The sequence below is a fragment of the Sander vitreus genome, chromosome 6, assembly GCF_031162955.1.
Source record: "Sander vitreus isolate 19-12246 chromosome 6, sanVit1, whole genome shotgun sequence".
Classification (NCBI taxonomy): Eukaryota; Metazoa; Chordata; class Actinopteri; order Perciformes; family Percidae; genus Sander; species Sander vitreus.
The window spans coordinates 8615861-8628675 of NC_135860.1; the positions used below are offsets into that span (position 1 = coordinate 8615861).

General features: G+C 41.0%; 1 protein-coding gene across 1 annotated transcript in view; it reads left to right on the forward strand.

The window, feature by feature from the left end:
* Positions 1 to 353: 353 nt before the first annotated feature.
* Positions 354 to 12815, forward strand: part of slc9a1a (solute carrier family 9 member A1a) — a 30576-nt gene continuing 18114 nt past the window's right edge. Inside the window, exons 1-3 of the mRNA XM_078252382.1 lie at positions 354 to 1429; positions 10576 to 11048; positions 12112 to 12362. Of these exons, the coding sequence (XP_078108508.1) occupies positions 1141 to 1429; positions 10576 to 11048; positions 12112 to 12362 (1013 nt within the window). The 5' untranslated portion in view covers positions 354 to 1140. The remainder of the gene's footprint in view (positions 1430 to 10575; positions 11049 to 12111; positions 12363 to 12815) is intronic.

Genomic DNA, 12815 nt, shown 5'->3' on the forward strand with positions numbered 1-12815 from the left:
CTTTCTGGGATGTAATTGACCCTGACCTTTGACCCTTCCTGTATAAACTAGATAGCAGCATTTCAATGAGTTTAGAACAGTATCACATTACTGCTTTTATTAGTACTCAGATTACACAGACAAAGCATGTCCAATTCATGAACAGACGTCTAATGGAGGGATTTGTCTCAGTAGTTATGGAGATGCTATTATTTTTCTTACACATGAGACCATTGGTATAGCCTATTATAGCACGATACACCTAAACCTCCATTCCTATAGGTGTCACTATAGTCGGCCATCCCCCTCCCCTCCCACGCTACTCCTCCTCCTCCTCCCCTTCCCCAAACCTCCGCGAAAGGGTGTGCGTTTTGAAGGTTGTATGAAGCGAAACACCATCGCAGACAGGAGCAGTCGCCACTTGGTTTGACAGCCCGGGACAAGCCTCTGAAGCCGGTGCAGAGAGCAGCACGCCCCAAGTCTTCCCCCTATCCTCCCTCTAGGCTGAGCCCCCAACCAAGGTCTTGTCCTTCTGCGAACACGATGGAAATGACGCATACACGGACATTAATATCAAAAAGTTGAACTACATAGTGCGCGGAAAAAAAATGCAATGTGGCAGCAGTGTGGCTTCTCTTCAAGGTCAGTATCTCAGCACCGCAGCCCCACGGATGTGTTCCTTGGGCAATCGGATTGAATAAGAGCCGTGGAAGGGGATGCCGATGTGTCTCGCTTGCCTCCAGCATCAACAATGACATCTTTGACCAAGGAGGACAGTGATAGCCACTGACACAGAAACGTGTTAAACACCGCTGTAAAAAGGGAAAACCCCGAATAGGCTACGTTTGCTCTTTACAGCATACTTCTCTCAGCTGTTGTAAAAAGAAATTCTTTCCAGCATCTTGGCGTTTCCTGCTTTCTTCAAACGGCCTGTGGCGGTGCGGCTGTTTACCTGGCTACAAGCAACAACTCTGAAGTCAAGCTAGCACTGGCAGAATTAATGTTTGGTTCGGTTTAAGCTAGTTGACCCGACTGTTAAAGTCATTTAGAATGTTCGACGACTGAAGAGTAACGAACTTCCTTGAACTTGCTTGGTTTTCAAGTGGACTTTTACCAACTCATTTATTTTCAAATTACATTGCCTTTTTTTTGTTTAACAACATGCCTTCGAGGACAGGTTCACACAGCCCGACTGGCACCGGTAAGAGTTTACCAGAGCGGGGACTGCTCCTGCTGATGGTTTTGGTGCTACTGGAGGGCTCCGTGCTTCCTCTCGGAGCTGCCAGCTCTCCGGATATCAGCCACCAGAAAAATGTGGACAACCACAAAGTGGAGGACGAAAAAAACTACACGAAAAAGGCGTTCCCTGTCCTCGACCTCGACTACCATCACATACAGACTCCCTTTGAAATCTCACTATGGGTGCTGTTGGCCTCGGTAATGAAATTGGGTGAGTATCATGTGAACTTCACGCATGCTATTTAGCCTGTAGCCGACATTTGAGTTCAGCCTTTCCAGGAAATGCCAGCTAAGGGTTAGGTTATAGAGTTGGCTACAGGTGTAGTCATTGCAGGTTAACTTGGGACATGTGTAGCAATTGTTCAGATGCAGTTAGCAGCATATTGAAACATAAATGTATAGTCTGTTTTACCATCAAAATTACATGTTGAAGAGAGGAATGGGTTCAGATAACTCCAGCAGAGATAGCATAGCTTAATCAACTCACATGTAAATATTTGGTTCAGGTTACATGCCTGTTACAACACATGCACATAGCCTATAGCTATTGATGGGCTCACAATAATTGACAAAAACATAAAACCCATCAGTTTACTTTTGCCGGATAATCTCTGACAACCAGTCCACCCTGTCACCTGTATTCTGCATACCAAGTAAAGATTTCACTGGTGTGCTGACTTAACAAATTAGACCAGAATAGCTCAATTGAGATGGTGACTCAGAGGGGAAATCTATATTGCTGGTCATGCAGATTACTCATCAGATCTGTCAGCCTCATGTGGAGAGGGTCTTTTGCTAGTTCTGTCCTTACTCCTTGATACAGTGATGACTAAGTACAATGTTGTACAGCAACTATTTGGCAAGTTTTCAACACAGGGGAATCTCCTGCTACTACGCTGTTGTGAGCCAAAGCCTTGTGACATTGTCACGAATGATGTCTCAAAGCTCCTTACTTTACACTGTTGCTTTGTGTTTTCTGTGCCCTCACCCTTTATTCCTCTTCCTTTCTCCACTCATGGTGCTCTCTTTTCTTTCCTTCTATATACTGTCCTGTTTCTCCCTCTATCATCAATGCCTCCTCGGGTTATGCTTTTCACAAAACACTGCATTGTCCCCTGCTATCATTTTCCAAGAGCCAGCAGCTTGTTAGTTCCCTGCAACATCAGGGGCTTGACTGAGCAGAACACTGTAGCCAGGTAGGATACTGCCTGTCTCACTGTCTGTGCCCAGTGTCTCTGCGGAGAGGACAGGCAGCGACGGACCAACTGGCTTGGGTGGCTCTCTGTTAAGACGCAGCTCAAGGGCATGGAATGAAAAAGAGAGAGAGAGAGAGAGAGAGAGAGAGAGGGGCAAATGAGATGGGATGAGCAGCAGACATTGGTGACCTTAAGCCTCTGATTATCCCAGGATGGCTGAATGGGCTGTGAGTAATTCAATGTGGCTGCTACACTGCTCCGCCTTGGCACAGCGTCTGATTCACGTTAACGGACCTTATATCTTACAAGCCTAAAAGCACATCCACGATCCATTTACCTCTTAAGCAACCCTGTCAGTGGGCATGGTGCCTTCCTTCCTTACTTTTTTTTTTGCTTTTCTTGAATTAATTACACCCAGTGCAAAAACTATTTATATAAATTAAAACCCAGGGGATATAATTTCACTGAGAATATGCTCTGTGTTAACAGTGTTAAAGTAAGTGGCAAGGTCCTTATTTTTATGAAACATCCTCTGTTATGGCTCCTGTAATTAGGCCACAGACCAGTGTCGTGCATAAATAACCGTTCTTTATCAACCTATGACTTAAAAGCTATAATCGGCTCTGAAAACGTAGGTGTGTTTAGAGTAAGAATATGTTTGAGAGGATCTGTTTAGTTGTAATCAGTATACATGAATGCTAAGAAGCTATTATTTAAATGACCTTGTTTCCCTTTTATTTTGTAAATCTAATATTTAACAGGAAACTCAATACAAGACTTCACCTGCAGTTATAAACAAGAATGAGTTGTTAATATTTTAGTAGGTTGTAATGCCTATAATAGTTTATAGCCTCATCAAACATTCAGGCTCCGACTTTCACATTGACGCTTTGGTTTGATCAGATCTGATAAGATTCACTAGTGATACATGAGTGGGCAGTGGGACACACCTTTCTGTAATTACTGGTGGTGTGAACCTGCTTGGTTCCAGTGTCCCCCTCCTTTCAGCGAAACTCCCTGTAACATGTTCAAGTTCAGTTAGTCTCACCTTCTATTTATAATCCACAACTGGTCTATCGATTTGAAGAGAAGGTGTGTGTTACTTGGCACTCGTTGAAAGTAATATGGATTTTTTCAACATGAATGAGAAATATGAAAAAATGTTTGGTGGCTGGAACCTTACTTTATGGAGAGTGTGTTGCAGATAATGATTGGCATTCATAAAATAATTCATTAATAGCCAGACGATGCTATACTTTCAGTGATTTAATAGTCATGTTCTCAGCAGTGCTGCAGTTTTATTACCACAGTTGTCAAGAATGCTTTTGCAGTGAAAAATAATTAAACTCAAGCTTTGTTTATTATTAACTGAGTTGTAATGTTTGAAATTACAGGATCAGCACAAAATGATAATTGCAATTGCACTACATCTGTCTAGAAGTGAAAGCTATTCAATTATTCCTCTGTAAGAGGAAATACAGATATTTTTTTCATTTATTTTTGTTGTTTATTAAGACAGCAGGAAGTGGTAACTGGGACAGCGTGTGTATACGCAGGTCCAGAAGTTTGGGAGTAAATCACTCCAGAGTGGGCATATAAGTGCAGATGTTTCTCTTCACTGAGAAAATTGGCCTTTGTCATTGTTTTATAGTAAGATATAGAACATATTCAATGGCAACCCATTATTGTAACTTCAGCATAATAATGATAAAAGTCAGGTTTTGTTTTTTTGTTTCTTAAGAGTTGTTGAATTTGTTTGCCCATTCCATTGGTTATTTATGACTCTTAACACCTGAGGACCTTCAAAGCTACACGTTATTTTTTTTAACCTTGTAATTAGCAGACAAGACTGTAATCTTAAATCTAGTTCCACAGTGTGTTGTTGACTTTGTAAACTTTACAGTGGGTTCATTTTCTAAGATCCAATACCTATGAATTGGCACTGTTTCAGGAATGCTGCCTGCAGTTGTTTAGATCGTTTTTTTTGCTGAGTTAACGGTTCACGAAGGGACCTGCCCATTCCTTAATGGATTGCTTGTTGTAAGTCAACAATTGATAACCTTTTTAGGAGACATTATCTGTATCACTGGGTTGACCCATAGACCAACTGTATAATCGTTCTTGAGTTTAACATTTTATTGTTTAATGTTTAACTAATATATTTGTTGTAGTGGAGTCAAAAGTTACAGGATTTGGCAAAACCTTTAGGAGATATGGCTCATGATATTATCCTTATCAATAATTCTGCGTCACAGATTGCAAGAAGTAATCATAATTTAAGGTGTCATAGGTGAAAGACATTCTAGCAATTAGTGGTTGCAATTTTAAGATCTAAAATATTGTTGTCGTCTCCACAAAACAAAACCATTTCTTGTCAGTGACATAACAACCTCAAAGGTTTATCTACTGATATTATCTACAGTGTTTGTACTAATGTTAACTTGTCCTTTTGTTTCCGTCTACAGCCAAATCATTATATCCGGTTGCCTTCTTTCCATTTTAAACATCGGCATGATCACTAAAGGGACTATTGTATGTACAGTATTGCTTGTAACAGACATTTAATACTGTCACTAAGTTATACTTCATTCAGTATTTAAAGTGGACGATGTGCTTGTGAATTATGGTAAAGATCAAACATTTCTATCCTTAGAACAACCATGTTGAGGAGTCACCCATGTGCACATATGGCATCAGAGATCATACTGAAATATACCGTCAGCAGGCCATTATTAATTATTTAAACCAACACTGGTCTTGCACAAGCAACTTGAGGAACTTAGAATAGTCTGCATTAAACAATCAAACAATGACTCACAAAAGCTTATTTTTTCACACAGCACTGTTGTTAGGAACAAGGCCTACACTGCTCTGAAATAAATTTGTTTCTGACCTTCCTGTTAACATCATGGAAAGCTGGTCGACCAGTTTAACATCTTGATTTCCAAGTAAAGAATCAAAAGAACGTATCATCAATCACCTTCTTTAACAAGGCAACTGTTTCAATAGTTTATCTCTTTTGTCCTTGCTTGGTCCTGCAGGTTTGGTTGCCAGCAGTGTACCATTAGTCACATGGCAACAGGTTCCTAGCTTTGGGAATCGTGTTTATCAGGTACCAGGCTGTGCTGATACTAGGTACACATTCAGAAGTGAAAGAGCTGTTACCCTTTGCTGACTTTTCAATAACCTGGCTGCATAAGTGCCAAATCTGGCATAAAAATCCTTACACATGTTACGTACCGTTTTCTTCTATTGAGTACACTTACTGCATATCTCTTTATATGTCTTGACAGCACTGCAGTTGTGTGCCATGAGTTGTTCTTTGAAGTTCACTGCCCTCATTTTCACTTCTCTTTTTTTTCTGTGGTATGGCTCTTTTCTTGATGAGCACTGAAGCCCTTAATTGGAGTCATAGAGAGATTTAAGAATGTGTTAACAGTCACCACGTAGTCTAGGTTGGACATTTCAGGCATGCTCCACTGAGCCTTTAGTCCAGTCCTAGATGTGTTGAGAGTTTTTACATTTAGAAAGCTTTTTGTCTCATTCTCTTCCTGTTTAAGTACAGCATGTGCAGTCTTCACTTGTCGCTCCTGGTCATTCATGAATGATAATGGGTCATTTAGAGTGGCATTCTTGGATCCAGTGTGTCACTGCTTGAGGCTCCAGCAGTAATACGTTTAGTCCATCCAGACATAACCTGTTTTCTCTTTCCTCGAGGACTACAGTGCCCATCTTTTTATTAAAGGTTTTTTGTAAATGGCTTCCTTTGCAGACCTTGGTCATTTGAAGAGTTTAGGTATTTTCCATCCCTAAAATACCACATTTTTCGCATACGTAAGAGTTTGCTGTCATGCTGTGATAGATTTAAGATTCATCTTATATTGAAATATAATAAATGAAAAGTGATAATATTGAATTATCTTCTACCTGACAGAAGAACTATAAACACAAAAGGTGGACTATGAAAAAAAAAAAAAAATATGAAAAATATGTTTACAAAGAACTTGAGTTTTCAATTTAAATAAGTTTTTTTTTATCTATTGAAGTGTCACAGTTAAGAACGGCTGCTTTAAACAGTTAAATTGCCTTTTCTGTGTTGTTTTTACATAAGTTTACATTTAGGCCACCAAAAATGTACTTGCCACCAAATTTAAGGCCTTGGTAGCCCGTGCCGCCAGTGCTTACAAATATTAGCGTCTATCCCTGCAGAAGTTCTCTCTTTGGCTGCTCAGTGGCTAACAGCAGATGCAGTTTGTATAACTAGGCCACTCCCAGGTGTAAGTGTTTGGGTGTATGGATTTGTGAAACCCTGTTTACCACTGGCATTGATGAAAATAAGCATGTGTTTATAATCCAGTTGTTTATTTTAATGAAGTTGTAAAAAACATTCAATTCCCAATAATTTTCCATGCTCATGCTGTAGGCTATTAAACTCAATTATTAGGATTAACATACACCATGAGGATGTTAGTTCTTAGATACTGTATATTCGGTAATTGCTGTCTTCTAGGACTTCTTCAGTTTCATTTAGTAGTGGCCCTCACATTTAGACAGCTGTTTACAGAGAATGTTCATTTCCCCTGTGTATAGTCGTACAACCAAATGGCCGATTATACATATGCATATGCAATATGTTTGCTCAGAAAGGTAGAGCACAAGGCCCCTCAAGGTCTGACTTGAAAAAGTAAATGCTTTTTGTTTGCAGATCATGTTGCTTTGGATCACATAACACATTGTTGTACTGTATGCATTCACGTCTGTTTTATATATATAAAATATTTAAATTCTCTGCTATTCATTCACACGTGTAATAGAGCAAGGTGATGACAAACTGATATTAGCTCTCAGTTACTGGCAGAATTATGTGAAACACTACCATGGGTATACATTCTGTGGAAGCCCTGTCACTGTAATCTACTATATTCTCTTCAGCTGGGAACCAATTGGCTTACTGGAGGTGAACAGGCCCACTAGTGTGATCTGGTGTCCCCCACACTAAACAGAGATCTCTGCAGTGTTGAAGTCTCAAACACTTAGACACAGCTTCTTAATTATCTAACAGTGTCTATAGGGGGTTGAGATATATATATATATATATATATATATATATATATATATATATATATATATATATATTTATGGTGCCCATTTAGTTTGAGTAGTTTTGAAGCCTCCAGGAAGCATATTGATGCTTTCTTCTGAAGAGACATTGTGCTGTGGATAGTCTCAGAACTAGCCGTGGAATTTATCATTTTGCTCGCCACATTTAAACCTTCAGGGGGAGTCACATAAGGTTTCTGTTTACCGTGTTTCAAGCAGTTGCCACACAATATCTTTTGTTAGCGCACCTGGCTACTAAGCCTTTGTGGAGTTATGGGGTGGTGCCTTTTTTTTTTTATATTAAACTGCATTGAAAAGAGAAGAGCACTCAGTCCCTGACGTCTCGCTGTGGAGAAATTGGGTCTCTTTAGACCATTTAAGATAAAGACTTCCTCAGAGATCCAGAGCTAGGGCTGAATGCAGCTGCATAATCCACAGACATGCACTTGTTGAGCTTGTGTGCTGAAACAGTAACAGTGTTGACCTTAAGCTGCCCAAGTATGAACACCCCTTCCTCTACCTCAGATGTCTTATTTTCCCACAGATAATTTCTGACGCTAAACCTTCCCATACTGTTAAGACAAAGCCCTGCAACATTGAAATAATGGAATTAACATTACATTAAATTCCAACTCGTATGTTTTGATTATAAATGATCTATTTGCTTTCAGTGCTAATTCTTGTTTACTGCTCCACCATCCTTATTGTGCAAACGTAAGTAAACTGGAGGAGGTCTAAGGACCTGCCTGCCCCTCCCCGCTGAGCTCAGGTGGAGACACACCCTGTGGCTACTGTGCCAGATGGTGCTGCTGTCACTGCACCGTCCACTCTTGTCCTGAATAGCTTTAACTTTGTAGCTGTGTTGATAGTTTAGCATGTGCTGCTGTGGGCGCTTTAATCCATGCTCATAACAACACCATGGTTCATCCATTCAAATCTAAAATTAAAGGGGTGGTGGGTGGTCCACATGTTTTCTTGCTTAGGGCGGGTGTGAAGAACAACTTGTTGACATGACTCAATTAACACTCTTTCTGTCTCTAATACAACACACACATGCATACAGCAAAATACAGGTCTTCTAGTGTCATTCACAAGGGAATGGAATCCTTTTTAGATTGTAATTCATACAGTCAAGTCAGCCTTGACCTGTTGAGCATGCTTTGCATGTAATTTAAATGTTTTTCCTTCCAGAATTCACAGGGCCACACAGCATACAGTCCTCTTTTCATGTTCTTTTCCCAACCTACAGCTTCATTTATCTAGAGGGGTGGGGGACAGGGGATGTTGGGTCTGGGAACTCACCATTGGCAGGGCTCAATCCGAGGGGCGGGATAAACGGTTGTCTTTCAAATTCCTTCTGCACGCAATAGGATAGCGCTACAACCAACCAGAGCAACGCTAGTTGATAGATTAAACTTTTGCCGTATCCGGTTGGCAAAACTCCGAACACTTTCACATCTTCCTTTTTGAAGAATGACTTCAGTGCCGTTCTTTGTTCTTTTCTCAAAGAAAAGCTTAACTCCCAAGTCTTCCAGAGTCACAGCCAAAGCCGATTCAAAAGACCACTGTTTGCCAGCAGCAGCAGCCATCTTCTTTGTTTTCAAGTAGCAGGGAATTCACGCGGAACCGTTGCAACTCTGCCGTCATTATGTTAAGCCCGCCCACCGACTCTATACACGATGTGATTGGCCTGACTAGAGTTTGGTTTTTCCAGCTCGTAAGCCAACAGAGAGTTGCTAGACAACCCTGGCTGCAAATAACATTTGCTGCCGATAAGGTGCGTCTAAATTTCTAGGCTAGGTCAACAGTAGATTCCACATAGAAGTGGTATACAGCATTTGAAAGCTGGGAACCGGACAATTAATTTCACATGCAGCTCAGCACTTTGCCAAGTTATTCTTGTAATAAATTGGAAATAAATATGATATATAATTGTCAACGTGTATAAGGGCTTAGTACATTACGATATAAGTTTAAAATGGCCATTCTCATGCTCACTTATGTCTTGTACGTTGTTGCAGCAGTTTTTGGGTGTTGTTACAGATTTGATGCACAATTTAACCATTTTTTACCAGCAATACCCCATTAAGACACCAAAACCATGAGGATCATGGGAAAAATCAATGCAGTGATTTGGTATCAAAAGCTTTTGACATTTGGAGATTTCTGCAAGAATTGCATTTCTTTCTGTGTTTGAATGGCAAGCACTTTTGTTCTGGAAACTGCTGAGAAACCCCCTTATGTTAAATATACCTAGGCCATACAGCCTCTGAATGTCCCAGTTTTCTAGTTTGAGGGTTGTAAACCTCCATGAGGCTGTGATTATCCTAGAGGTTGCAACAGGTAATTTTATACAGTGACACACGTTTCAGAAAATGGTCTCACTCATTTAAATGGCTGCTATGGGGACATTATCACACATGTATTTATTAAATACAGTTGCTTTCATTGAACCCACAATCTGAAGCGCAGTCTCAGCTTTCCAGTCATACCCAATTCATGCAATTTTCCAGACCCCAGAAATATTCAAATACACCATTTTAAAATAGGTGAAACAATTTATACAATTATACTACATGAGAAAAACTGCATGGTTATTGTCCAAACTGCGTGGGATTAGCAGAAAGCATAAAGTATGCATGTCTGTAAAGGGGAGACTTGTGGGAACCCTTAAAACATTTTCCTTCAGACATCTTGAGGTAGCCCATTTGAAAATGGCCATGATAGTTTTACCATCGCCATAATTTAGCCTAGATTTGGAGCATTATTTAGCCCCTTTCCTCACAAGATAGTCTCTGATTTTGTCTCTGTGCAGGATGCAGTCATGAAACTCTACAGGTGTGTAGTTGGGATCAAAATGAAGGCAGAGTTTAAAGATGGGTGTGGTTCAAGCGAGGATGCCAAAAGTAGAGGAGTAGGAAGTAATGAAGGGTCCAATCCACTTTACGTCCCTGGCCCGATTTGACGTTGCTGTTGGTGTGATCCTATCGCTCCCTCGTTCTTGTTCTTTGTCTGCCTCCATGCCATTGCCTCTAATCTTTTTCTCTCTCCATTTTCCCAGGGTTCCACATGATTCCTCGTCTGCCCGGTATTGTACCAGAAAGCTGCCTGTTGATTACGGTGGGTCTTCTAGTGGGGGGGCTTATCAAACTAGCCGGAGAAAAGGTCCCCCCAGTTCTGGACTCCCAATTGTTTTTCCTCTGCCTGCTGCCGCCCATTATTCTGGATGCTGGCTACTTCCTGCCTATTCGTCCCTTCATGGAGAACCTGGGCACGATCCTGATGTTTGCTGTTGTGGGGACCTTGTGGAATGCCTTCTTCATCGGGGGTCTGCTGTATGCTGTGTGTCAGATCCAGCCAGCCAATCCATCCGAACTCCACCAGCTAGAGATCCTGCCCTGTCTGCTGTTCGGCTCCATCATCTCAGCTGTGGATCCTGTTGCTGTGCTAGCTGTGTTTGAGGAAATCCACATCAATGAACTGTTGCACATCCTGGTATTTGGCGAGTCACTGCTCAACGATGCCGTCACTGTGGTGAGTGACTAAAACAGGAATTATGTGGCTGGGTGAATGCATTTATTGTTTCATTAGTGCTCCAATAAGATAGACTGGTAGATTAATGGCAGTTCTCCGTCAGAATATGATATGCTGAGGTGTAAACCATTGCTTGTAGCCCTCAGAAGCTCCTATATCATTAATGATGTTACTGTTAAACTCAAGTCGTTTGTAAACCTTGTAACCTAGAAGGCTTCACTTAGACCCAAATTAAAACTTTGGTGTTTTGGTCAGCAGTTTGCAAAGCGGCTAAAAACTCAGTCACTGAGTGTTCTCATCAGATCAGGTTGTGTATTGAATTAAATAGTTTGTATAATGTTATAGTTAGACCTGATCTGTCACCACACAGCTAATGATCCTCTGACTACCTTGTCACTACACAATATTCCCCAACTCACAGCACATCAGCTGTTAGCCGGCCTCTTCACAAACAGCAGCATCTACAGTATAAAGTTTCTGACAATGCTAGCATCATAGCTAGGTGAGCGAGGATTTCTGTTGATTTTCTGCCAGTTTCCTTTGGAATTATTCCAGACGCTTGACTTTTTTTCGATATCTTGCATGGTGATAGTTGCAGCCAAGTTGCTAGCCCTCACATGGTCAAACTTTCAGTTTAGGTGCTGGTAACGTTAGATGATAGCTCAGGCCAGGTGCCAGGTTCTTCCATCGATTTCAGTACCCAGGACAGCAACGCACCTAGTCCTACACACACGCACCGCGGCCCTAAACACATGCATGCATACATGAATATGTGGGATCACTATTCCTTATTTCATGTGTATTCAGGATTTTTGGGGTGATGCATATATAATAATAATAATAATAATAATAATAATAATAATTTTCTTTAAGAAAAGAAAAAAGCTTTCGAAAACTAATTTGGACATTGTCCAGAATCAGAGAATCACTACAGCCACATGGAGCAGGAAATACATTAAAGTTTTGAATATTCTTTCTCAACAGACTTTTGTTAGCTTTTGTTGTAATTAGGTGTAAGCATTCTCTTTGTCATATGCCTTAATCAACACCATCCGTCACCTAGGTGCTATACCATCTGTTTGAGGAGTATTCGGCTGCTGGCACAGTGACGGTGCTGGACGGTTTCCTTGGGATCATCTCCTTCCTGGTGGTATCGCTGGGTGGCATTCTAGTGGGAGCTATCTATGGGATCCTGACTGCCTTCACCTCACGCTTCACCTCCCACACGCGTGTCATCGAGCCACTTTTTGTCTTTGTGTACAGCTACATGGCCTACCTTTCAGCTGAGATGTTCCACCTTTCTGGCATCATGGCGTAAGTGTGGGGTAGGGCTGAACGATGAATCAAATTCAAACTGACATTGTGACGTAATAGAAGGCAATTTTCAAATCGCCGAAATGGCCAAAGCCAAGTTTAAGTCTTCAGTCATCATCATGTTTACATTTGACATCCTTTTGAATTGTTGTAAGAGTAGTTTTGCTCCTTTGGAAATAGCTCAGTGCATACTTTGTTTGTAGCGAGTGTGTGTGGTCGAAAGAGAAAGAGAGAGTTGATGCGCTCAGCAGACCGGTGTCGGCGAAAGAAATTAGCAGTGAAAGTTGTCAAGTGGTAGTACAAGTATAGGTTGTAGTTTGTCTATGAATACATACTGCAGTTCATTAAGACCGAGTAGGGTTCTTGTAACTTGCTTCTCAACTGCTGTGTAATGTGATGAGGTTAGCCCGAAGTGAGCATCAATGTCGGTCCTGGAGGCAAAACAAAGTCTCT